Consider the following 27,092-nt stretch of genomic DNA (forward strand, 5'->3'; position numbering starts at 1 on the left):
GACCACACCTTGATTACTGTAGTGCAGTTATGATCACCCCATCTCACAGAAGATATAATAGAACTAGAAAAAGGTGACAAAAATGATAAACAGAATGAAACACCTCCATTATGAAGAGCCTAACCTGTTTAGCTTTTCTTCAGTTTGAATAAGACCCAACAAAGGGAACAACTTTTATAAGCAACTTTATAAAATCCTAAGTGGGTTGAAATAGTTTACAAGAGGATACGCCATGAAACTAACATTCAGCAGACTGAAAACAATTTAAGCAATTTTTCACGCAGCACAAAATTAAGCTGCGGAATTTATGGCTGGAAGATGAAGTCAAAGCAACATAGGTTCCAAAGAAGGTTGGCCAATTTTATGCAAGAAATCTCCACAAAAAATTATCCAGGTAGACTTGATAAAAGTCATCATTAATCCTTTGAAATAAGCTATAAGAAATATATCTATTTTTTTTATCATCTGCCAGGTAATTGTGGCCTAGACTCGTCAGGTTGCTGAGCATGATGGCTTTTAGACTGACTAAGATAGCTTAACTTATGCTCCTATAAAATATTGCCAAACATCATTATACAGATTTTATTGTTAATATTTGTCCAGTATTACCCAATCATTATGGCACAAACATATCACCCATTAAAAATGAGGCATGTCTTGTTTCCTTAGTAACCCTCACTGCAATAAAAGTGGGCAAAATCAAAATATGAGTTACTGCAGAAGTGCAAAAGACAACTGATAAAATCACTTCTTTCATGGTGCCCTTTTCTGAAACCAAGACGGAATCTTTTAAACTAACCTGACTTTGAAGCATTGTGAATGGTGTCTCTCCCTGCTCCATTGCATCAGGGTCACAAAGCCAACTCTGTACAGGTCGTGTTTGTTTCAAAAGGGAAAGATATGCATGGAAAACATCCGCTTTTACATTTTCCTCACGTTCCTTAAATCTGGTTATTAAGGCAGGTGACACTGTCTTGTAGAAGTCCGGCAACATTTCATGTCGAGTGCTGACCACAGCATCCAAGCACTTAGCAGCTGCACGTCGCACTTTCCAGCTCATATCATCATCATCACTGTATTCATCATCACTTCCTAAGTCAAAAGGCAAGAACATCTCTCTTAGAAAGCTACTATCATATTGTTACCCTTACTGTTCTGCGGATTCTCTCTAGTGCAACTCCTCTTACATCATCATCTCATTCACCTCTGATATTGTTGTGTGCGTTCAAAAACTGTCCCTATTTTCCTATACGTTCCCCCCCCCCCCAAAAAAAAAAAAAATATTGTGCTTAAGATCTACTACTACTACAACTATAAATCATTTCTATAAAGCTACCAGTCGTACGCAGCGCTTCACAACTGAACATGAAGAAAAGACAGTCCCTGCTCAAAAGGGCTTACAATCTACGTATACGTATAAGGTAACAGAGATAAATAAGCTGTAGTCAGACAAGCATGATAAAATAAGTCATGGTCAGGCATCTTTCTAAACGGAAAAAGGAGGAGACCGCAGTGGGTAGGAGTCATGTACAATAGAAATGATTGTATTGTGAACACAATCTCAAGGTTCCGATGCACGAACGCAGCCCTCGCAAAAATTTAGCGACTCGCTAACAGCCAGCAAAGCAAAGGGGATCGCATGCAAATGAGCTGCACGGATCACAATGTGTGCATCCTCACTGTTTGCTAGTTCGAGCTGTCAAATGGATTTCACACTGATGTCAAATCCATTTGACAGCTCTGATGCACTGGACCTCCACCTCTTTTTTAATTTACACTGGTGGGACCCTCACTCCCTCAATCTTTTTTTTAAACTTTCCCTAGTGGTCCAGTGGACCAAACCCCTTCCCTGGTGCAAGAGGAAACCCCTTCCCAGGAACAAACCCCTCACTCCTGCACCCGCCCCACACCCCCGCCCCTCCCTGTACCTTTACAATGCGGTGGAGCAGGAGGGTAAGAGCAACAGCCTCTCCCTCCTGCCTGCCCGAAACAAAATGGTGGCTCCCAGGCCCTGACCAGTGAATTCTTGGCATCTTGTTCCATGCAGACCCAAGGCAGGAGGGAAGAGTCATTGCTCCTGTCCCTCTGCCTCCACCTAGTTGCAAAGGGAGAGGGAGGGGTAGGGGTCAGGTGTGGGAGTGACGGAGGGAGGGGTGTGTGCCTGCACAAGGGAAGGGGTTTGATCCTCTGAACCACAAGGGAAAATGTTTTTAAAACATTCCGGTGTCACCGGGGGGGGGGGGGGGGGGGGGGGGCGCGGTCGTGGTCCACTACACCAACATGCAAAGCTTAAAAAAAGATCGGGGGGGGGGGGGGGGGGCAGAGTCCACTAGGCCACAAGGGAAATAAGATGCAGGGGGGGAGGAGGGTTGTAAGTCCACTGTACCACCAGAGAAATTAAAAAAAAAATTCAAAGGGGGGGGGGGGGGGGTGGCAGGAACTGAGTTGGTAGGAAGAACAAGCAGGCAGCCTTTATAGCTTCCTGCTTATGTTTCTCTCCTCTCCAACAGCTCCAGAGCAGCCATAAAATTTCCTTGTTAAAATAGGGCTGCTCTGGAGCTGTGTATCCCGTAGAATACACATTAGATTACAAATGAGCTCATTGTAATACATTTGCATGGGGTTCTCAGTGGCTGCTAATGGCACACGTTAGAGCCACGGAAAACTCCTTTGTGCATTCCTACTACTACTACTATTTAGCATTTCTATAGCGCTACAAGGCGTACGCAGCGCTGCACAAACATTCCTAGCTACCTAAACGTTTGCTTTAGACTGGCTAGAACCAGTCTAAAGCAAACATTAATAGAAATGTAAGCTTTGTGCATATGGCCCCAAGTGAACTATGATGAGAAGGTTGTCTAAAAGGAGACAGAAAAAAGAAAACATGGTAGAAAAGGGTGATGTGAACAGGAAGAAGAAAAGAAACTACTGTATAGCACATGACAGACACAGAAAAAAGGAGAAAGAAAAACAGTGATGTGGTATAGATGCCAAGGGCGAAAAAAAGGTAACAGGCGCGCTGAAGAAATGCATGATACGAAATAAAATGTAAAAATAAATTGCCAAAAAAAGGGGGGAGGGGGGAAATTAAAATATAAATGAAAACAGAAATAAAAGGAGAAAGCTAAAAGAATGTACACCACTGAGGATAACGATGTTGTTCAAAGACGATGATAAAATGCCAAACCGGCAAATAGGAGAGGTGTAGAAAGTGACGGCTATTTGAAACAGGAAAAGAGCGCCAAAAATAAAAAGGTAATATATGGACAGTGACGTAGCTGGGAGTGGGTGTGATGTTAAAGAAGCTGACCAATAGACTGGAGGGAAAGGTGAAAAAGATTCCATAAATGATGAGAATAGCAACATTTGCAGTAGAAAACAAATATGATCGTGAAGAAAATGTGATGACAACCAAACAGAAAGGAAAAATAAAAATTATTGAAACAGATGTCGAGATAAGAGAATGGAAGAATACATTTCTGTACTGGTACTGTGAATTGTGCAAATGTGCACTGGCAATGAGAACAGAAATATGGGCAGTAAGGTTCTCATACTTGTCCAAATACATTCAAAACAGCATTAGACTGTGGGGAACTTGGGGGGCTCGGGACCCCTAATGTTTGTATATTCAAAGCACCCCTTTGGATAATAAACAAACAAGGATCACCTGTAAGATTTATTTCATCCCCCCTAATTATTCTGTGTGCTGTTTTCAAGCCTTGCTCACTAGATCAGGCTGCAAGGCGACCTTTTTGTGACTCACACTCCTAACTAAACTGGACCCAAAAACATGTTTATGCATTTAGTGTGATTTGTTGATCAAACAATGGGAGAAGGGGAAATGGACCTTTTTACTGAGACAGATGTGTGTGGGTGAGAGATGGTTATACAAGATCTTGGAGAGAGAGTGCATCACGAGAATGGAAAAAAAAACTTTTTTCTGTATTTTTGCTGACCAATGTTAAGATCACGTCTAGGGCAAGATACTGTACAAGAGCTTAAGAATTTATTGATTGTGAACTTTGTTATAGGCTTTTAGAAGATCAGCACATGCATACAGAATGGTCCAATGTAATTAAGATAACTTTAATGGATATTTAGATTTGTATTAATTCTTGAGTCAAGATTTCCTGTGTTTCATACAATTTGAAACCACATTCTATCTGGATAGTGAAAAGGGGAAGTTGGGAACAGTCTGATAGCTTAACCACAAGGTCAGCTAGTATATAGTCTGGATATGTGATATAAAAAAAAAACCTGCAGAAGTAGCATGAGGAGGTGGGCTTGGAATTTGTGAAAGGTATGATGGGTGAAGATAGCATGGCTTTATGACTCAGAGTCAGGTGGAGTGGCGTAACTGCTATTCTAGGAATTAGGGTATGAACTGATAATTAATAGGATAGAGTCAGATGTGTTGGATTAGGAAAGCAGATGATTGATTAGTGGGATGTGCTAAAATGGTAATTAGTTTCTGGATTATTGTATAACATGCACTAAATCAATTGTATAAAAATAAGGGAAATCTATGTACGTTGGACTTTCTTGTTTCCACGGCAGTGAACTGGCATGGACCCAAGGAAGTCTATCTAATAATTTCTGTATTTCAGACTTGCTATAAGTCTGTGCTTGAGCTACTATTTACTCATTTCCAGAATAAACTTTTCTTTTTATTTCACTTCTAAGTATTATTTGTTTTAACAGTGTAAGAAACGAATCAAAGAACGTGGAGGTTCTAGCAGTAATCATGGCAAGAGTGGGTGCAGACCCCAACAAGAAAATATTGGCACATCCTCAAGGACATTACTGCTTCAAAAATAAAAGACTAATCATTGCACATTCATGAGACCGGAACCTGAAAGAAAAACTAATTCTATCATGTCTTCCCGAACTACCTAGCGACAATATTCATTCCCCTGGTCACTTCAGATGTGTGAAATGTAGTGTTTGTCAACATGCTCTCGAAACCAGCACCTTCATACACCAGGAGACCATGAAATCATACCCAATTCACCACACATCTGATTGCAATACTGCCAATGTCATATACATCATCATCTGTCTGTGTAATCTGCTGTACATTGGCAAAACAACAAGGATGATTAAAACAAGAAGAATTGAGCATCGTAGCAACATTAGATGCAACAGTTTATCAGCACCACTGGTTCAACACTGGCAAAACGAAGGGCACACCATAGAAAAACTGAAATTCTTGGTCTAAAGTGGCATATGGGTTACTTATCTCTGGTCTCCCCCAAGAGTAGAGGGGGAGGGCAATAAGTACTGCAGCCACAAACCCTCACAAAAATCTGAAGGGACAAGCAGGGGGAAGGACCCAGCACCACTGGATTTAGCACCTCAAAACTATATAGACCAGTTTCAGCCAATCCTAGTCCTCTAGTATATACCCAAGAGGAGAGTGAAATCAGCCCAAAAGGCTATTGCCCTCAACATTCCCTGGATTCTGTCTATGCACCATGAGAAATCTGGGCCTACAGATTTTCTGCATCAGGCCACATGACTACACCATCTGCTGGAGCCAGCACCAATACTGTAGAGCTGATAGCAGCACCAGCTCCCTATAAGGGGAGTGTAGTCAGCTCGGGGCTGCTTTTCTCTGGCTCCTGCCAGGAGGACATAATCCATTCATCTGAACTGGTCTAGCTTAGATGGTAAGGAAGTTCACTTTCACCCATTTCAAAGGCAGGCAGATCACAGTTCACCAACCTTGAACATTCAAAAATTATGAATGGTGGTAAATCAGCTGGGGAAATGTCAGAAAGCCTAACCACTTAAACCTAATATTTACTAATGAATTGAAGGATTCCCATCTTCTAATATGATACTGAAATAGTGCCCTACACATTTAAACAAATGCCTTCAAAAATCACCTCTCATTTCACCAACCAGCATTGATACAGCTTAATTATGCATAGTCAGAATACATTTTTTAAATAAACTTCAAGGATTTTAATTATCAAAATGAGTTCTTACTATGTGACGTAACAGTGATTTTCAAATATTTTCATCTCGCGGCACACCTCTGGAATCTAACCCATACCCACCCGTCCCCACTAAGACCCATTCCATCCCCACAAGTAAACTTCTCAATTCCCACCCATACCTGTAACCTTCAGTAGTAGTTATTTCATTTAATTATGCTAATGAAATGCATTAGAGAACCAATATACCTGCTACTGGGAAACTAGAGCAAGACAGCAAATGATACATACCTGTAGCAGGTGTTCTCCGAGGACAGCAGGCTGATTGTTCTCATGACTGGGTTGACGTCCACGGCAGCCCCCTCCAACCAGAACAAAACTTCGCAGGAGGTCCTGCACGCAGGGCACGCCCACCGCGCATGCGCGGCCGTCTTCCCGCCCGTGCGCGACCGTTCCCGCTCAGTTGAATGACAAGCAAAGGAATGAGGAAAAACACAACTCCAAAGGGGAGGAGGGAGGGTAGGTGAGAACAATCAGCCTGCTGTCCTCGGAGAACACCTGCTACAGGTATGTATCATTCGCTTTTTCCGAGGACAAGCAGGCTGCTTGTTCTCACGACTGGGGTATCCCTAGCTCTCAGGCTCACTCAAAACAAGAACCCAGGTCAATTGAACCTCGCAACGGCGAGGGCATAACAGAAATTGACCTACGAAGAACAACTAACAGAGTGCAGCCTGAACAGAATAAATCGGGTACTGGAGGGTGGAGTTGGATTCAAACCCCAAACAGATTATGCAGCACCGACTGCCCGGACCAACTGTCGCGTCCGGTATCCTGCTGGAGGCAGTAATGTGATGTGAATGTGTGGACAGATGACCACGTCGCAGCCTTGCAAATCTCTTCAATAGTGGCTGACTTCAAGTGGGCCACTGACGCTGCCATGGCTTTAACACTATGAGCCGTGACATGACCCTCAAGAGTCAGCCCAGCCTGGGCGTAAGTGAAGGAAATGCAATCTGCTAGCCAATTGGAGATGGTGCGTTTCCTGACAGCGACCCCCTTCCTATTGGGGTCGAAAGAAATAAACAATTGGGCGGACTGTGGGGCTGTGTCCGCTCCAGATAGAAGGCCAACGCTCGCTTGCAGTCCAATGTGTGCAACTGACGTTCAGCAGGGCGGGTATGCGATCTGGGAAAGAATGTTGGCAAGACAATTGACTGGTTAAGATGGAACTCCGACACCACCTTTGGCAGGAACTTAGGGTGAGTGCGGAGTACTACTCTGTTATGATGAAATTTAGTATAAGGAGCATGAGCTACCAGGGCTTGAGGCTCACTGACTCTACGAGCTGAAGTAACTGCCACCAAGAAAATGACCTTCCAGGTCAAGTACTTCAGATGGCATGAATTCAGTGGCTCAAAAGGAGGTTTCATCAGCTGGGTGAGGACGATGTTGAGATCCCAAGACACTGCAGGAGGCTTGACAGGGGGCTTTGACAAAAGCAAGCCTCTCATGAATCGAACGACTAAAGGCTCTCCAGAGATGGCTTTACCCTCTACACGATAATGGTAAGCACTAATTGCACTAAGGTGATTCCTTACTGAGTTGGTCTTGAGACCAGACTCTGATAAGTGCAGAAGGTATTCAAGCAGGTTCTGTGTAGGACAAGAACGAGGTTCTAGGGCATTGCTCTCACACCAAACAACAAACCACCTCCACTTGAAAAAGTAACTCTTTTTAGTGGAATCCTTTCGAGAAGCAAGCAAGACACGGGAGACTCCCTCAGACAGACCCAACGAAGCAAAATCTACACCCTCAACATCCAGGTCGTGAGAGCCAGAGACTGAAGGTTGGGGTGCAGAAGCGCTCCTTCGTTCTGCGAAATGAGAATCGGAAAACACTCCAATCTCCACGGTTCTTCGGAGGACAACTCCAGAAGAAGAGGGAACCAGATCTGACGGGGCCAAAAAGGCGCTATCAGAATCATGGTGCCGTGGTCTTGCTTGAGCTTCAGCAAGGTCTTCCCCACCAAAGGTATGGGAGGATAAGCATACAGGAGGCCGGTCCCCCAATGGAGGAGAAAGGCATCCGACGCTAGTCTGCCGTGTGCCTGTAATCAGGAACAGAAGAGGCAGCTTGTGATTGGTCTGAGAGGCGAAAAGGTCCACCGAGGGGGTGCCCCACTCTCGGAAGATCTTACGTACCACTCTGGAATGGAGCGACCACTCGTGCGGTTGCATGACTCTACTCAGTCTGTCGGCCAGACTGTTGTTTACGCCTACCAGGTATGTGGCTTGGAGAAGCATGCCAAACTGGCAGGCCCAACGCCACATCCTGACGGCTTCCTGACACAGAGGGCGAGATCCAGTGGCCCCCTGCTTGTTGATGTAATACATTGCAACCTGATTGGCTGTCCGAATTTGGATGATTTGGTAGGACAGCCGATCCCTAAAGGCCTTCAGTGCGTTCCAGACCGCTCAGAGCTCCAGGAGGTTGATCTGAAGATCTTGTTCCTGGTGGGACCACACCCCCTGGGTGTGGAGCCCATTGACATGAGCTCCCCACCCCAGGCGGGATGCATCCATCGTCAGCACCTTCGTGGGCTGTGGAATTTGGAATGGACGTCCCAGGGTCAAATTGGTCCGATTTGTCCACAAGTGCAGCGAAGCACGGCAACTGATGGACAGGCGGATGACATCTTCTACATTCCCGGTGGCTTGACACCACTGGGAAGCTAGGGTCCACTGAGCAGATCTCATGTGAAGACGAGCCATGGGAGTCACATGGACCGTAGAGGCCATATGGCCCAGGAGTCTCAACATCTGCCGAGACGCTCTGGTCTGGGAAGCGAGGGACAGGAGATTCTGAGCCCTCGCCTCGGGAAGATAGGCCTGAGCCGTCTGTGAATTCAGCAGAGCTCCTATGAATTCCAGAGATTGAACTGGCTGGAGATGGGACTTTGGATAATTTATTACAAACCCCAGCAGCTCCAGAAGGTGAATAGTACATTGCATGGACCGAAGAGCTCCTGCCTCTGAGGTGATCTTCACCAGCCAATCGTCGAGATATGGGAACACGTGCACCCCCAGCTTGCGTAGGTACGCCGCAACCACCACAAGACACTTCGTGAACACTCGTGGTGCAGAGGCGAGCCCAAAGGGTAGCACACAATACTGAAAGTGACGTGTCCCCAGACGGAATCGGAGATACTGTCTGTGTGCTGGCAGTACAGTAGAATTGGAAAAGGTACAGCGAAGGGCGACGAAAATGATAGTGGGGATGGGACGACTTTCCTATGAAGAGAGGCTGAGAAGGCTAGGGCTTTTCAGCTTGGAGAAGAGACGGCTGAGGGGAGATATGATAGAAGTGTATAAAATAATGAGTGGAATGGATCGGGTGGATGTGAAGCGACTGTTCACGCTATCCAAAAATACTAGGACTAGAGGGCATGAGTTGAAGCTACAGTGTGGTAAATTTAAAACGAATCGGAGAAAATTTTTCTTCACCCAACGTGTAATTAGACTCTGGAATTCGTTGCCGGAGAACGTGGTACGGGCGGTTAGCTTGACGGAGTTTAAAAAGGGGTTAGATAGATTCCTAAAGGACAAGTCCATAGACCGCTATTAAATGGACTTGGAAAAATTCCGCATTTTTAGGTATAACTTGTCTGGAATGTTTTTACGTTTGGGGAGCGTGCCAGGTGCCCTTGACCTGGATTGGCCACTGTCGGTGACAGGATGCTGGGCTAGATGGACCTTTGGTCTTTCCCAGTATGGCACTACTTATGTACTTATGTAGTATCGGGATGAGAGTATAAGCATCCATTAAATCCAGGGAACAAAGCCAATCGTCTTTCTGAATCATGGGGAGAAGGGTACCCAAGGAAAGCATCCTGAACTTTTCTCGCACCAGATACTTGTTCAGGCCTCTCAGGTCTAGGATGGGGTGCATCCCCCCCCCCCTGTTTTCTTTTCCACAAGGAAGTACCTGGAATAGAATCCCTGCCCCTCCTGCCCGGGTGGCACGGGCTCGACCGTATTGGCGCTGAGAAGGGCGGAGAGTTCCTCTGCAAGTACCTGCTTGTGATGGGAGCTGAAGGATTGGGCTCCCGGTGGGCAATCTGGTGGAGTGGAGACCAAATTCAGGGTGTATCCGCACCACACTATTTGGAGAACCCACTGGTCGGAGGTTATAAGAGGCCACCATTGGTGAAAAACTTTCAACCTCCCCCACTCCCGACCGGCAGGCCGTCCGGCACGGATACTTTGATGGCGGCTATGTTCTTATGGATCCAGTCAAAAGCCCGTCCCCTGCTTTTGCTGTGGAGGCACAGGGGGCTGCTTAGGCGCACGCTGTTGACGGGAACGAGCGCGCTGGGACTATCCCTGTGCCTGAGGAAGCCTTCGGGCCGGCTGGGTGTACCTACGCTTGCTGTAGGCGTAGGGTGCAGCCTGCCTGGCCCAGGAAAAACGTCCTGCTGAGGTGGATACTGAAGGCGCCCGGTGGGAGAGCTTGTCGAGAGCGGTTTCCTGCTGGTGTAGTTGGTCCACCAACTGCTCAACCTTCTTGCCGAAAATGTTATCCCCCGGCAAGGGACTTCCGCCAGCCGCTGCTGGGTACGGTTGTCCAGGTCAGAGGCACGCAGCCAGGAGAGTCTGCGCATCACTATACCTTGGGCCGCAGCTCGAGATGCCACATCACAGGTGTCATAGATACCCCTGGACAGGAACTTTCTGCACGCCTTCAGCTGCCTGACCACCTCCTGAAATGGCCTGGACTGCTCCGGAGGGATCTTGTCGGCCAGGTCCTCCAGTTGCCGCACATTATTCCACATTTGGATGCTCGTGTAGAGCTGGTATGATTGGATGCGGGTCATGAGCATGGAAGATTGGTAGGCCTTCCTCCCAAATGAGTCCAGAGTGCGAGACTCCCGCCCAGGGGGCGCCGAGGCGGTATCCCTCGAACTCCGTGCTCTCTTGAGAGCAGAGTCCACGACCGCCGAGTCATGAGGCAATTGAGGCCGCATCAACTCTGGGTCAGAGTGGATTCTGTATTGGGACTCCGCTTCCTTGGGGATGGTGGGATTAGATAGTGGCTTCAACCAGTTCCGAAGCAGTGTCTCCTTAAGGACATTGTGCAGCAGTACCGTGGAAGACTCTCTAGGTGGCGATGGATAGTCTAGGACTTCGAGCATCTCCGCCCTCGGCTCATCCACAGTAACCACTGGGAAGGGAATGCTGATAGACATATCCCTGACAAAGGAGAGGCTCTCAGGAAGCGACAGCTTCCTCTCCGGTGAAGGAGTGGGGTCGGAGGGAAGGCCCACAGACTCCTCTGAGGAGAAATATCTGGGGTCCTCCTCCTCGGTGTCGGACATGAGCTCTCTCAGCTCAGACCGCAACCGGGCCAGTCTCGACTGCGAGGAACCACATCCTCGATGATAGCGTCGAGCGGTGGACTCCCTCGCCGGCGGGGACGAAGCTCCCTCCATCGACGGGGACTCCACCTGAGTGGCGGAGTGCATCAGCCCTTCCAGGATCCCGGGAAGGATGGCTCGGAGGCACTCGTCTAGGCCCGCTGTAGGGAAAGGCAGGGGGGCCGGTGTGGGTGCCGGTGCTGGAAGCTGTTCGGGTCCAGGAGACGGTACCGAGATACCCGCGGATCGGCGCAGTGACACCTCTTCGATCGAGGGGGAATGCTCCTCCCAGCACTGCTGCTTCCTGGGTGTCGAGTCGTCCCTCGAGGTCCCGGAGCTGCCAGTTCCGTGCGTCGTGGGCGACCGATGACGGTGTTTCTTGGCTTTCTTTCGATGCCTGTCATTGGCGCTCCGCGGAAGGGACGAGGAGGAGGAGGTGGAGCCCCCCCGGCCTCGAGGTATCGGATCCGACAGGGTTCAGTCCCGATGGCCCTGAGCAGCGGGAGTGGCCGGGGCAGACTGCCTGCACGGCCGCTCACCGCCGGCAGGCAGGCGGGCCAAAAGGTACCTGTGCTCCTGGGGTCGATGCCATAGTCGGCACCGACGCCTTCGACATTGGTACCGAAGACCCGGCCGTCGGACACCGATGCCGTCGAGGTCGATGTCAAAGGGCCGGCGCAAGTTCCAAAAAGACAGTCCCGCAGAACTTGCCTCGCCACCTGCGTCTGCTTCCTTAAGCCGAGACACAAGGTGCACGTCTTGGAATTATGCTCCGGGCCGAGGCACTGGAGACACCAAGCGTGAGTATCGGTCTGCGAGATCTGCCGGCTGCACCGACCACACTTCTTGAATCCGCACGGGACCTTCGAGGACATCAACGGAAAAATCGCGTCAGCGAAGTCAAAATCGTCGATGGTGGCGGTGAAAAGAACACCCGAAAAAGAAAGAAACGACCGCGTGGCCACAAGGCCGCGACGACGCGCCCTCACGACTAAAAACGACAAGGAAACTCTCTTTTTGTTTTTTTTTTAAAGAAAAAAATAACGCAAACGAGTACACTAATAAAGAAAAACCGCGGGCTAGGCCGCAATCCGGTTTCCGGGGCTGACTAAGAGAGGGACGTGAACACGTCTCTCTCCAGCGCAGAAAGGAAAAAAAACTGAGCGGGAACGGTCACGCACGGGTGGGAAGACGGCCACGCATGCACGATGGGCGTGCCCTGCGTGCGGGACCTCCCGCAAAGTTTTCTTCCGGTTGGAGGGGGCTGCCGTGGACGTCAACCCAGTCGTGAGAACAAGCAGCCTGCTTGTCCTCGGAGATAGACTGTTACAAATTATTCCACACACACCACATGCCAGCACAATCCTTCACTTCAGTTGCAGAACATGACTCTCACCTGAAACAAAATAGGGAACAAAATCTGCACCTTGGTACACAAACAATCATCTACGGCGTAGTACCACATGATAGACCTAATAGATCTATCAACCAGAAACAGAATCAGATCATCACGATCATACCTAAACCTACATTATCCAAATTGTAAAGGACTAAAATACAAAACAACTTACGCATCCAGCTTCTCCTACATAAGCGCACAACTATGGAACGGACTCCCAAATGCTCAAAACTCACCTCTTCAAAAAGGCCTATCCCACCGATCCAACATAAATCCCAGCACCCAGCAACACAGCATAACTAATGATTGTACTTCGACCCCTTGATGCCTGATCCACACCTACCTCATCTGACCACAATATAACTTTGTATCTGTTATGAACCAAATTGGCAAACACCTCTATGGTACTATGTAAGCCACACTGAGCCTGCAAATAGGTGGGAAAATGTGGGGTACAAATGTAACATATAAATAAATGCAGAACATGACTCTCACCTGATACAAAACAGGGAACTGCAAAAAAACATGCAGACAAAAACCAAAAGCAGATACCGGACTCTTAATGTCATATAACACCAGAAAACCAGAAAGAAAATCATATCCCCCTGACAGTGGAAAACAAAGTCAATAGACTGAATTATGCTGATTTTGATAATTTACTTCTATCGACTTTATTTTGCACTGTCAGGAGGATATGATTTTCACTAAACTGAAAATAAAGCGAACATACATACCTGTAGCAGGTACTCTCCGAGGACAGCAGGCTTCTCACATGTGGGTCAACGTCCGCGTCAACCCGGGAATCAGACAGCATTTTGCAAGCAAAATATTTTTTAAAGTTTTGCCAGTCTTCTGGCGCGCGCACACCGCGCATGCGCGGACTAATTTCCCACCCATCGCGCAAGTGTGCCTCTCAGTTAAATCAAAAAGCATAACAAACTAGTAACAACTCCAAAGGGGAGGTGGCCGGGTTTGTCAGAACAATCAGCCTGCTGTCCTCAGAGAATACCTGCTACAGGTATGTATCTTCGCTTTCTCCGAGGACAAGCAGGCTGGCTTGTGCTCACATGTGGGGTATCCCTAGCAACCAGGCTCACTCAAAACAATGAACATTGGTCAATTGGACCTCGCAACGGCGAGAACATAACATAGATTGACCTGAAACCATAAACCTCCATAGGAAAGGGAATAGCCGCAGCCATTTCCCGGACAAAGGAGGTGAAGGATACACTCTCCGGTGGAGACAGTCTCCTTTCTAGTGGAGGGGAAGGTTCAGAAGGAATCCCATAGGACTCGTCAGAAGAAAAGTACCTGGGATCCTCCTCTTCCTCCCATGAACGCTCATCTTCAGTATCGGACAAGACATCCCTCAGAGCAGTCCGAAACTAAGCCTGCCTCAACGCCGAGTAACGACGTCCTCGATGGCAGTGCTGAGAACTCGACGACCGCCTGGACTCCGGTGAAGCTTCCTCCACCGACGTCGAAGAGGAGTCGACCTGGGTGGCAGGCGGCACCGAGGTCGGGGACCTCACCACAGGCGAAGGGCCAGATGCCACTGCAGCAGACGGTACGGAAGGTGCAAGCACCCCCGACACCAAAGCAGACTGGTGCAGCAATCCTTCCAGAAGCTCTGGAAGCAGGGCCCTGATGCGCTTGTCGAGAGCCGCTGTTGGACAAGGCTGTGGGGTCGGTACAGGAGTCGGTGGCAGAATCTGTCGAGGCTCGGGAACAGATACCGGGCTGCCAGAAGACCGACGCTTCGGCACCTCCTGAATAGAGGGGGAGCAATACTCTCGGCACCAACGCTTCTCGGGTGCCGATTCCCTCGACGCCCCAGAGCTCCCAGCACCGTGTGTCGAAGGAGAATGATGATGGTGCTTCTTCGCCTTCGCTCGACGCCCATCATCGAGACTCCTCGGTACCAATGAGGACATGGAATCATCACGCCTCCTCGGGGCTGGGTCCGACAAAGGTCGGTCCCGGGGGGCCTGCATAACAGGAGGCCTCGAGGCAGGTGGAGACCCACTTGATGCCTCACTGCTCCCAGCGCGAATAGGTCTTTCAGCAGCCATTACCTCTGCTCCCGACGCCGCTGACCTCAATACCGATGTCGAAGGATCGGACCAAGCCCCAAAAAGACTTTCTCGCTGGGCTTCTCGAGATGCTTGGGTCCGTTTCTTCATACGAAGACACAAACTACAAGCGGCTGGGCTATGGTCAGGCCCAAGGCACTGGATACACCAGGCGTGGGTATCGGTACCTGAGATGGTCCGGTTGCACAGAGTATAACGTTTGAAGCCGCTGGGTGTCTTCGATGACATGGAAGGAAAAACGGCTTCGGCAAAATCAAAAGATGCAATTGTGCCTGTTAAAAGAAAAAAGGCACAAAAGAGGGGAACAACCCGGCCACGTCGAAAAACAAAGGAAACTTTAAAAGGGGACAAAAAAAATAAAGAAAACTACAGGTGCCTTTTTTTTTTAAACGGTAAATTGTTAAAAAAAAATAAGAAAAATATGGCAAAAAAGCCACAAAACAGACGAAGACTCTTCCCGGGCCTGAGAGGAGCGCAGAAAAAAACTCTACCGCACCTCAACGTGGAGAAAAGAAAACTGAGAGGCACGCTCACGCGCCAGGCGGGAAATCAATCCACACTGCACACGCACCAGAAGACTCTGGCAAAACTTTTTTTATATTTTGCTTGCAAAATGCCGTCCGATTACCAGGCCGACGCAGACATTGACCCACATGTGAGAACAAGCAACCTGCTTGTTGGAGAAAATCATTTTTCCTTTGTGGTCTGGTGATTTTATTATTCCAATCATCTTGTTCCCAAACTTTGGTTCTGTGTTTCTCTGTCTGCTCTTAACTCTGTTTCCAGGGTCTCCTTTCCATTTGCAATTTCTTTTCTCACCTCCTGCCCTGTCTGTTTGGAACTAATATTTTGTGCTTAGCTTTCATCAATTTTTTTGCCTCCTTCTCAAATCTATCTTGCTTTCCCTCTCTCTTCCCTTCATGTGCAGCCTTATTCCCCTCTTCCCTTCATGTACAGCATGTCTCACCTCTTCCCTTCATGCTCAGCCTGTCTCCTCTCTTCCCTTCATGTGTAGCATGTCTCCCCTCATCCCTTCATGTGTAGCATGTCTCTTCCCTTCCCTATATATGCAACATTTCACTCATTTTTCTCTGTGGTATCTCTTTTCCTTCTTTCCCTGCAGGTCCTGGAATCTGGAACCTCTTCCCTCCCCCTCAAGTCTCTCCCCCTCTTTTCAGCAACCTCATTGGATCTCTCTTCCCTAACTAACTTTCCTGTCCAGCACCACTCTCCCTTCCTTGCCCCTCATACAGAACCTCTCTCCCTCCTTGACCCCTTGTGTCAGTCTTCAAAATTATTTCCCAGGTTTGCCTTTCTATTTTTCTCTCTTCTCTTGTCTTCTTTTTCTTCTCTATACCTGTCTGCCACTGATCTATGTTTTTTCCCCCCATTTTTCTCTTCTCAGCCTTTATATTTACTGTGAGTCCACAAACAAGGGTTGGGAATAAGCCAGAAAAATAATGCAGCTGGAGAAAAGGTATGAACACAACATATAAGTATTTATATAAAGAACTCACCGGGCCTGTTCCTTCACAGGGCCCGTGACAAAGTGATGGTAAACCTCTACGATTTAGGAAACACAGTTATTAAGCAGGCCTAACACAAGTGGTGACTGCCGGGATTGTCACACCCCAAGTACAGCCTATAGTTCTTGTTTTCCCTCAGAGGTTCAAGTCTGGGCTCCAGCCAGACCTCAGCAAAGCTTGTGAGTCTTAACAAAAGTACAAGGTTGTCTTACCTCTGCCAAGTCACAGCAGCTAGACATAGCCAGTCAGGACATAGACTGGGGCTTCTGTTCTTCCTTTCCTGGGCCTTCTTAATCTCAGCCTGGCCCTGTCTTTTATGCTCCCTGTATGGGCTCCACCCCTCCCAGCTCTCCTCCACCTGGGGCAGGTCTCGTGTTCTTAAGGTGGTCCAGGCTACTGGAGGGACTGTTCTTAAGGTGTCCCAGGCTACCAGAGACGTTTCTTAAGAGATAGGGGCAGTATTCTGTAGACCCTCTCACATTTACCTATTTGATTTTATCCTAATTCTCTCTCGCTCTCACACCCTCTTTTTAGTCTCCTTTTTATCTCTCATCTGCCTACTGGCTTCTCCCATCAAACTCTCATCCCCTCTCCAGCATTCCCCTTGCTCCCTAGTCCTCCATTTCACAGTATCATAGTGGATGACAGCAGATAAAGATCTGAATAGTTCATCCAGTCTGCTCAATATCCTCTGTACATTCTCTCTCAGTCCTCACCTATCTTGCACTGCATCTCATCCCCTTCACCAGTTCCAGCTCCATCCATCCCTGTGTCTGTTCTTCTTTTGCCGCCACGCTATGCTTTCAATCTCTTACTCTCTACCCCACTCGTACTGCCTCTTTTTCACCACCTGAATATATGTAAACCGCTTTTAGTTGCAATAAACCGCAGAAAGGTGGTATATCAAGTCCCATTTCCCTTTTTAACCCCATTTCCACCCTCACTCAACCCCTTCAGAGACCCATCCCTTTACTCCAATACCCTCAAGACCCCCATACCTTTTCAATGCCTCTCATTCTCTCTCCAGTCTACCAGGTCATTCATAGTATGTCTTAGCCTTCCCCCACAGTTCATCCCCTCTCTCTTACCCCCATTCCCCATTTCACACCCTCACTCATTCTCCCAACCCATCAACAAACCTCACTCTTACCTACTAATTGCCAGATCCTCATTATCCCCTCAAAAGACTCTCCATCTCTCCCATCCATAATCCCTCCCCAAACACTCCCCAACTCAATCACCGATTCCCAGTCATCTTCTGCTCCATTCCCCTAGCCCGAGTCCAATATTCTGCTCTTTCCAGGCTTTCCAGTCCATTTGATATTTCTTCTCTCTCTATGTCCACCATCATTCTCTCTGCATCCTGCCTAGTACCTGCCCATTGTGACCCCACCCCTCCCCCCGTGTCCCTGCCCCTCTTAGTGTCCAGCTTTCCCCCCTCATCCAAAGGCAGGAAACTCTCTCTTCTCTTTCCATCTTTGGGTCCGGCGTGTTTCCCACTCTGATCCCTCTGATCACCTGCCTCCCCCCTCCCCTCAGCATTTCTCTCCCACTACCTTATCCAATCTCTCTCCTCTCCAGATCACCTCACCCTCCCTGGCATCTCTTTCCCTCCCTACCCCTGGTCAGGCATCTTTGTTTCCCTGCCCCCTTCCCTCTGCTCAGCTGATGGGCAGCATCTTTCACCTCCCTTCCCCCAACCCAAGGTCAGACCCAGTCAAGTGTGCCCCTCCCAAGAACGGACATCTTCCATCTGTGCTCCCCTCCTCGAACCGACATCTTCCACCTAAGAATGGATAATAGAGAGCTGAAAATCTTCTAATTTCTAAATGTCTTTTGGAATGTTGATGCTAGCATCAGTTGTTGTTTCAATCTGTTATCTGGACCAGACATAGCGAAGCGGTCTTATTCAGCAGTTCAGGGGTGAAGCCCTGTGGGATTTGAAAAACTCTCCCAACCTTCTCTTTCAAGTCCCATTCCCTTTTCCCTTCCCCCCCCCCCCCCCCCCTCTGAGAACTGGCATCTTCCACCCGTGCACGCACCCCCGAGAACCAGCATCTTCTACCTGCACCCCTTCTGAGATCCAACTGTTTACATTCTTTTCCTCCTCCCCCCAGTGCTCTTCTAATGTTCTCTTTCAGAACCAGTAGTGTTGGCGATCAAGGCAGACCGGACCCTGAAGCTTTTTTTCTGCAGCTCCCACCTATGTGGGGACAGGAAGTTGCATCAGAGGAGGTGAGAGCTGCAGAAAGAAAGCTTCCGGGATCGGCCTACCTTGATCGCCGACACTGCTGGCACTATGAGAAGGTTGGAAGAGAGTCAGGGGGAGGAGGAAAGGATTAAAAACAGTTGCCGGTTGCGGTGGCTACCGGGACTTAGCTTCACCAACTGCTGTATTTGCTTTTCATTGACTTATTATTCTGTTGACTGATATGGTGACTGGGTGAGGGAAGTATGTGTGTGTGTGTGGGGGGGGGGGGTTCTCTCTCTCTTCTTCCTGGCTCTTTCTTTATTTAGTTAGTATGAATGGAGTGTGGATGAGTGTATTGCAGCAGGCTAGTTGTTAGTTCATGGAGTTTAATACTATTGCATGGGCTTATCTGCACGGCTTGAATATCTTGCTACGTTACACTGTTTGCAAGTTAAAAGAGATGCATTTCTCGTTCTTTTCTCTTTACTTTTACTGTTCAACTCAGCTCCTTGCAGTTTCAAATTAAGCTTTTTTGGATACCTGTAGATATTCTTCCTTTGGAAGGCTAATACTGCCTTTCCCTCCTGGACTTTTGTATTTACCAAATCTGAATACTGCTCAATTATGGGTATTTGACTGTATCCACTCTTTATACTTTAGTCACCATCTTCTTGGCACAACCGGGCTAGTTCTCCAGGAGGGGGGAGAAAGGGGAGAAGAGAGGGAAGAAGCGACAGGGAGATCTGAGGGAAGGACAGGAAAGGAGAGGAAGGAAAAGGAAGGAGATAGACAATTGGGAGAACAGGAAAACAAAAGAACATGCCTTTCTTCTATTTTATTTTTCTGTACCACCTGGGGGGGGGGGTGGAATTGGGGACCCAAGGGGTGAGTCTCATAGTGACCTCAGTCCTATATTGAATATGAAGGTGGGGGTAGTTGCTCAGGAGTTTTGGTGGGTAGCGGTTTTATACAGCAAATTTTGGCCAGAGGATGGGATTTCTTTTTTGGTTGTTTTTCAATTGAATGGATAATTTGGGGGAGGGGGGGTTAATTTTTGTTTTTTCTTCTCCAATTCTGTTGGGTGGTCTTGTGGCAAGCGCCGCATAGAAGGTCCCTCAGTTGGGATCTGCTCTAGTTTTTGAACTTAAGAGGGGGGATTGGTGGTCTAACTGTGGGGTTCCATAGAAATCTCCCCTCTCACCTATCTTTATGTCATCCCTTGCCTCAATACAACTGAATCTTAATGAACTACAAATATCCTACGGAGATGACATCCTGCTTATCTTACGACAGCATCAAACAAAGATAAACTCAGTCTGTAGTGAATGGCATGACTGCTGTTAGCACCTGGGCTCTGACAAATAAAATGATATTGAATGCGCAAAAAACCAAGGTCCTCTGGTTCCAAAATCAGGAAGTTGAGGCCCCATCATCAATATCCTTATCCAATGATCAAAGCTTTAAAGTCAAGTCTGAAACCAGAATACAGGGGGCTTGCTTGATTCTTCACTCATCTTCTCTTCCCATATCAACCAGCTATGGAAGAAAACACTATTCAAAATGAGACAGCTACATCTAGTCAAATCATTCTTCAACCAAAAAGTCTTTGCATTACTAGTCCGAATGTTAGTCCTACCTCACTTGGATTACTGTAATGTTCTATTTCTTGGAATTAAGTGTCAATATCAGAAAAAAATGCAAATCATACAGAATACAGCTGCTAGACTAATATACAGATTGAATAGATATACTAGTGTTTCAAATCACCTTAACAAACTGCACTGGCTTCCCATAGCAGAAAGACTCAGGCTCAAAGCTGCTAGTTTAATTTTTCAAATCTTACAGGGTTTCACCTCTGAACTGCTAAGACCACTTTACTACGTTTGGTCCAGTCTAACAGACTGAAAGAACAACTGATGTTGGCGTCACCATTTCAAAAGACAATTCAAAATCAGAAGATTTTCAACTTTCTATTCCCTGTACTTGGAGTAAAAATATGGAACTCTCTACCTATTGCCATCAGAACAGAGAACAGCTACCTTAGCTTCAGGAAGAGGCTAAAAACCTCTCTCTTCCCAAAGACTGCTTCATAACAATCCATTGACTTCTACTTCCTAGTATCATCCATTACCCTTTCTTATAATGTTTTTGGTCTTATGCATTACACCACTGGTCTCTAATTGTTCTCATACTTCACACTATCATCATCTGCTTTTGTCTCACCTAAAATGTAAACCGCACTGAACCCTGGAAAGGGGATATTAACGATATACAAGAATTGATTTGATTCTGCTGCTCCTCTTTTGCAGCTTGTGCATACTGACACACGTGTATTTGTATTGTTGTTCTCACCAATATCAAATGTTTACTTTAAAAACAGTTGCCAGACTTTGGGGGGGGGGGGGGGGGGGGGAGATGCAATATCGCACCTCTATACAGGGATCCCTGCAGTACACCTGGGGACTAGCCATGGTATACCAGTTGAAAAACGCTGTGACAGAGCCTAATGCCTAAATAACCAAGTTATTGAAACTTGAAAATCACATGCAACAAATTAGTCCTTGTAAGAGATTCAGTTATTGCTTCAATTTATCAACTTACATCAGTAGTAATTCTTTTATACTATTCTAAGCTCTTGTTCAGAAGTTAATTGTATAAGTTATTTCTTTAGATTTCACAATAAGTCTCTTACACAACTACTACATTAAGTCAAATCCAAGCACTAGTAGTCTATGAACCATACAATTTCATCATAAAGTAGTACTTTGAATCCATCCCAAGTTTTTTCCGAAGGTAGTTAACACCTTACCACACCAATGAATAAACAGTGCTTCCAACATTCTGTACAAACCCTCTTAACAATCCAAATGAGAAAGCCCTACACATATTCTGAACTGTAGGTAGGCCCTCATGTACTTCCTAAAAAGAACTGAAACAGCCAGGAAGCTGACGCAGCTTTGTCTCTCCTTTGACGCTACCAAAACTGGAATACCAAAGTTGTCTAGAAAATTGGATGGCATCCTGCACCCAATTCTGTTATGAACAGGTACTTTTCTGAACCTTAAAGTCTCACCACATTTGAGCTATTGCAGCTATTGTGGCTTTCCTAAGGTCTGCTTTGCCTGTGCCCTAGGTACAAAATAAGTACCTGTATATAATATGTAAATCGCTCAGACTGTAACCATAGAAAGGCAGTATATCAAGTCTCACCCCCTTTCCCATTCCTCCATTAAATATAATGAGGAGTACTTTGTTCTGCCTATATGGGCTTTATATAACCAAAATCATAATGCCGTTACATTACAAGATCTTGAATCTGGAAGTCCTAGTCCCCCCAAGATCTCTTTAGTATAAATTTTGGGTAATCAATTTGTGATGCTTTCGATCTCCAGATTAACTGCCATACTGAAAAAATATAGCTTATCATTGTGCTTCACCCAAATTGGTAAAAGTCTGCAGAGGGTTTAACAATTAAGGAAGAACATCGCTTTAACGAGGGCCACCCATTCTATAATCGATAGTGGTAGTTGCACCAGTGGTGACACAGCCCCTTGATTTTTTTTTTTCAATATTTTTCACTAAATTCAGGCATATATTATCAAGAGGTTAGTATTTACCAGGAGGTTACCAGGAAAACAGGCAGGTTCCTGTGACATGGTTCTACTCTCCTTCCATTTAGAGGCAACATTTCAGATTTAATCATGATTAATTTGGAGACCTGAGATTTTTCCAAACTGAGCACCAGATCTAGTGGCCTCATTAAATGCATCAGTGTGTTTTACATACACTAGTATATTAATCAAGCTGAGCCAACAGTCCCTGTTGTCTTGCCTAATTTTTATTATTATTTTTTTAACTGCTAGGCATTCTATTGCCAGCAGGAACAGCAAGGGAGACAGAGAGCAGCCCTGTCATGCCCCTCGGAGTAGCTCAAATTTTGGGGTTAGCTTACCTTTAATTATTGAGCTGCAGGCTGATGATACAAGGCCCCTATCCTTTAAACAAACTTCCCCTCCAAATCAAAGCAGCTAGAACCAGGTACAGATGGTGCCAAGAAATGTTATCTCAACTGCCCACAACAGCGTTGTGGTCCCTCCCTTTATTTTAATGCATGGCCAGCATCACTAAGTAAATTCAAAGATAAATAGCAGCCCAGTACAAAGCCCTACCCACTACTATTCATTTAGGTTTGTGCTCGTCATACCACCATACTAGTTTATAGAACCAAAGTATTATACATCAAGCAAAAACATTTGCAAAATATTAAAATTCATGAATAAAAGCATTAAAACTCAACAAGTTACTTGAACATGAAAGTACTTCAATTGTGGATGGATACCTAAGAAAACATACCTTGGTCGTCATCATCTCCACCATCAGCATCCATAGCATTTTCATCTTCATCTTCATCATCATAATTGTAATTGGGATCATAAGTTAAATATTTAAGACAAATGCTTATAATGGTAGATACATGAGGATAGACTTCCTTGGGACATCTGCAGTCATTTAAATTAAAATGAGATATTATAATTACAGTATTTATTAAACTCCTTCCAAAATCCTTAGGTTAACAGAACTTATAATAACAAACAAAATGCAGAAGTAGCAGAGAAGAATTTTAAAGCAAGATCAGCCATATACAAAAAGATTTGGACAGAACTGATTTCAGAAGGCTGAACTGTGTGCACACAGGTAGAAACAACTGTTACCAGAACTGTACAAGAAAAGGTTTAGAAGAATAATTAAGCATGGACTAATATATATCAACAGGCAGAATTATGGTAAAACACAAAGATTTCATTAGACTTCTTGTGACAAAGGAAACTGACAGTGTTCCTGAAGAAACAAAATAGTTTAAAGAATTTTTAAGAGAAGACATACAAGTCAAAATAGAACATTAAAACTCACTGGAAAATGTGAGTTGTGTGAGAGGAAGGTGTGTACAACAAACCACAACTGGATGGTTTTACGGACAAATGGACTAATCCTCAATTTTACCACTTTGGATTTAGTACATAAAGACATCAATATTAACCTAGACAAGTGGACTAAGCTAAAAGTCACATGAATATTGCATGTGATTGAATGGGCTATCCCCACTGGCCACATGGACAACTGGGCTGACCACCTCAGGTGTGAAAAATGGGCTAGCCCATTTTTCTATAAGACCATCCAATTAGAAGACTCTATAGTTTATTAACCAACAGAGAAGAAATCAGATACAAGATTTAGAAGCAGTATAATGGGTAATGAAGAATAAGGAATCAAAAAAACAAAAACTTGGTATTCTACAAATTATGGAACTGCTGAAATACAGATGTCAAGTTTTTTTTGCATACAGTAAAACATGAAATTTGTTCACACCTGTTAATTTCCTTTTCTTGAAACCTGCGAGACCAGTCCATGCCAACAGTTTGTAGCCCCTACCAGCAGATGAAGAGAGAGAAACTGAACTCTTCTAGTGACATCACTCATAAAAAGACCGACTGCAGCCTGGAACCATTCAGAATGCTAATGCCACAATAAAGCGAATGCTACATACCTGTAGAAGGTATTCTCCGAGGACAGCAGGCTGATTGTTCTCACTGATGGGGGTCACGTCCACGGCAGCCCCTCCAATCGGAATCTTCACTAGCAAAAGCCTTTGCTAGCCCTCGCGCGCCAATGCGCACCGCGCATGCGCGGCCGTCTTCCCGCCCAAAACCGGCTCGTACCAGCCAGTCTCATATGTAGCAAGACAAAGAGAAGGGAAGACACAACTCCAAAAGGGGAGGCAGGCGGGTTTGTGAGAACAATCAGCCTGCTGTCCTCGGAGAATACCTTCTACAGGTACGTAGCATTCGCTTTCTCCGAGGACAAGCAGGCTGCATGTTCTCACTGATGGGGTATCCCTAGCCCCCAGGCTCACTCAAAACAACAAACATGGTCAATTGGACCTCGCAACGGCGAGGACATAACTGAGATTGACCTAACAAATTTTCCAACTAACTGAGAGTGTAGCCTGGAACAGAAAAAACATGGGCCTAGGGGGGTGGAGTTGGATTCTAAACCCCGAAAAGATTCTGAAGCACTGACTGCCCGAACCGACTGTCGCGTCGGGTATCCTGCTGCAGGCAGTAATGAGATGTGAATGTGTGGACAGAAGATCACGTCGCAGCTTTGCAAATCTCTTCAATAGTGGCTGACTTCAAGTGGGCTACCGACGCTGCCATGGCTCTAACATTATGAGCCGTGACATGACCCTCAAGAGCCAGCCCAGCCTGGGCGTAAGTGAAGGAAATGCAATCTGCTAGCCAATTTGATATGGTGTGTTTCCCCACAGCCACTCCCCTCCTGTTGGGATCAAAAGAAACAATTGGGCGGACTGTCTGTTGGGCTGTGTCCGCTCCAGATAGAAGGCCAATGCTCTTTTGCAGTCCAATGTGTGCAGCTGACGTTCAGCAGGGCAGGAATGAGGACGGGGAAAGAATGTTGGCAAGACAATTGACTGGTTCAGATGGAACTCCGACACAACCTTTGGCAAGAACTTAGGGTGAGTGCGGAGGACTACTCTGTTATGATGAAATTTGGTGTAAGGGGCCGGGGCTACCAGGGCCTGAAGCTCACTGGCTCTACGAGCTGAAGTAACTGCCACCAAGAAAATGACCTTCCAGGTCAAGTACTTCAGATGGCAGGAATTCAGTGGCTCAAAAGGAGGATTCATCAGCTGGGTGAGAACGACATTGAGATCCCATGACACTGTAGGAGGTTTGACAGGGGGCTTTGACAAAAGCAAACCTCTCATGAAGCGAACAACTAAAGGCTGTCCTGAGATCGGCTTACCTTCCACACGGTAATGGTATGCACTGATTGCGCTAAGGTGAACCCTTACAGAGTTGGTCTTGAGACCAGACTCAGACAAGTGCAGAAGGTATTCAAGCAGGGTATGTGTAGGACAAGAGCGAGGATCTAGGGCCTTGCTGTCACACCAGACGGCAAACCTCCTCCATAGAAAGAAGTAACTCCTCTTAGTGGAATCTTTCCTGGACGCAAGCAAAATGCGGGAGACACCCTCTGACAGACCCAAAGAGGCAAAGTCTACGCTCTCAACATCCAGGCCGTGAGAGCCAGGGACCGGAGGTTGGGATGCAGAAGCGCCCCTTCGTTCTGTGTGATGAGGGTCGGAAAACACTCCAACCTCCACGGTTCTTCGGAGGATAACTCCAGAAGAAGAGGGAACCAGATCTGACGCGGCCAAAAGAGAGCAATCAGAATCATGGTGCCTCTGTCTTGCTTGAGTTTCAACAAAGTCTTCCCGACCAGAGGTATGGGAGGATAAGCATACAGTAGACCTTCCCCCCAGTCCAGGAGGAAGGCATCCGATGCCAGTCTGCCGTGGGCCTGAAGCCTGGAACAGAACTGAGGGACCATGTGGTTGGCTCGAGATGCGAAGAGATCTACCAAGGGGGTGCCCCACACCTGGAAGATCTGGCGCACCACTCGGGAGTTGAGCGACCACTCATGAGGTTGCATGATCCTGCTCAACCTGTCGGCCAGACTGTTGTTTACGCCTGCCAGGTATGTGGCTTGGAGCACCATGCCGTGACGGCGAGCCGAGAGCCACATGCTGACGGCTTCCTGACACAGGGGGCGAGATCCGGTGCCCCCCTGCTTGTTGATGTAATACAAGGCAACCTGGTTGTCTGTCTGAATTTGGATAATTTGGTGGGACAGCCGATCTCTGAAAGCCTTCAGAGCGTTCCAGACCGCTCGTAACTCCAGGAGATTGATCTGCAGATCGCGTTCCTGGAGGGACCAGCTTCCTTGTGTGTGAAGCCCATCGACATGAGCTCCCCACCCCAGGAGAGACGCATCCATAGTCAGCACTTTTTGTGGCTGAGGAATTTGGAAAGGACGTCCCAGAGTCAAATTGGACCAAATCGTCCACCAATACAGGGATTTGAGAAAACTCGTGGACAGGTGGATCACGTCTTCTAGATCCCCAGCAGCCTGAAACCACTGGGAAGCTAGGGTCCATTGAGCAGATCTAATGTGAAGGCGGGCCATGGGAGTCACATGAACTGTGGAGGCCATGTGGCCCAGCAATCTCAACATCTGCCGAGCTGTGATCTGCTGGGACGCTCGCACCCGCGAGACGAGGGACAACAAGTTGTTGGCTCTCGCCTCTGGGAGATAAGCACGAGCCGTCCGAGAATCCAGCAGAGCTCCTATGAATTCGAGTCTCTGCAGTGGGAGAATATGGGACTTTGGATAATTTATCACAAACCCCAGTAGCTCCAGGAGGCGAATAGTCATCTGCATGGACTGCAGAGCTCCTGCCTCGGATGTGTTCTTCACCAGCCAATCGTCGAGATAAGGGAACATATGCACTCCCAGCCTGCGAAGCACCGCTGCTACTACAGCCAAGCACTTCGTGAACACTCTGGGCGCAGAGGCGAGCCCAAAGGGTAGCACACAGTACTGGAAGTGACGTGTGCCCAGCTGAAATCGCAGATACTGTCTGTGAGCTGGCAGTATCGGGATGT

The 27,092-nt window shown here is 47.0% G+C and overlaps 1 protein-coding gene across 1 annotated transcript in view; it reads right to left on the reverse strand.

Annotated features, from left to right (window-relative positions):
* The window catches only part of CAND1 (cullin associated and neddylation dissociated 1), a 369,709-nt gene that overhangs the window by 176,272 nt on the left and 166,345 nt on the right, over positions 1-27,092 (reverse strand). The window contains exons 7-8 of the mRNA XM_030215618.1: positions 22,918-23,063; positions 800-1,092 (exon numbers count right to left, since the gene is read on the reverse strand). Of these exons, the coding sequence (XP_030071478.1) occupies positions 800-1,092; positions 22,918-23,063 (439 nt within the window). The remainder of the gene's footprint in view (positions 1-799; positions 1,093-22,917; positions 23,064-27,092) is intronic.

Source organism: Microcaecilia unicolor, chromosome 10, assembly GCF_901765095.1.
Source record: "Microcaecilia unicolor chromosome 10, aMicUni1.1, whole genome shotgun sequence".
Classification (NCBI taxonomy): Eukaryota; Metazoa; Chordata; class Amphibia; order Gymnophiona; family Siphonopidae; genus Microcaecilia; species Microcaecilia unicolor.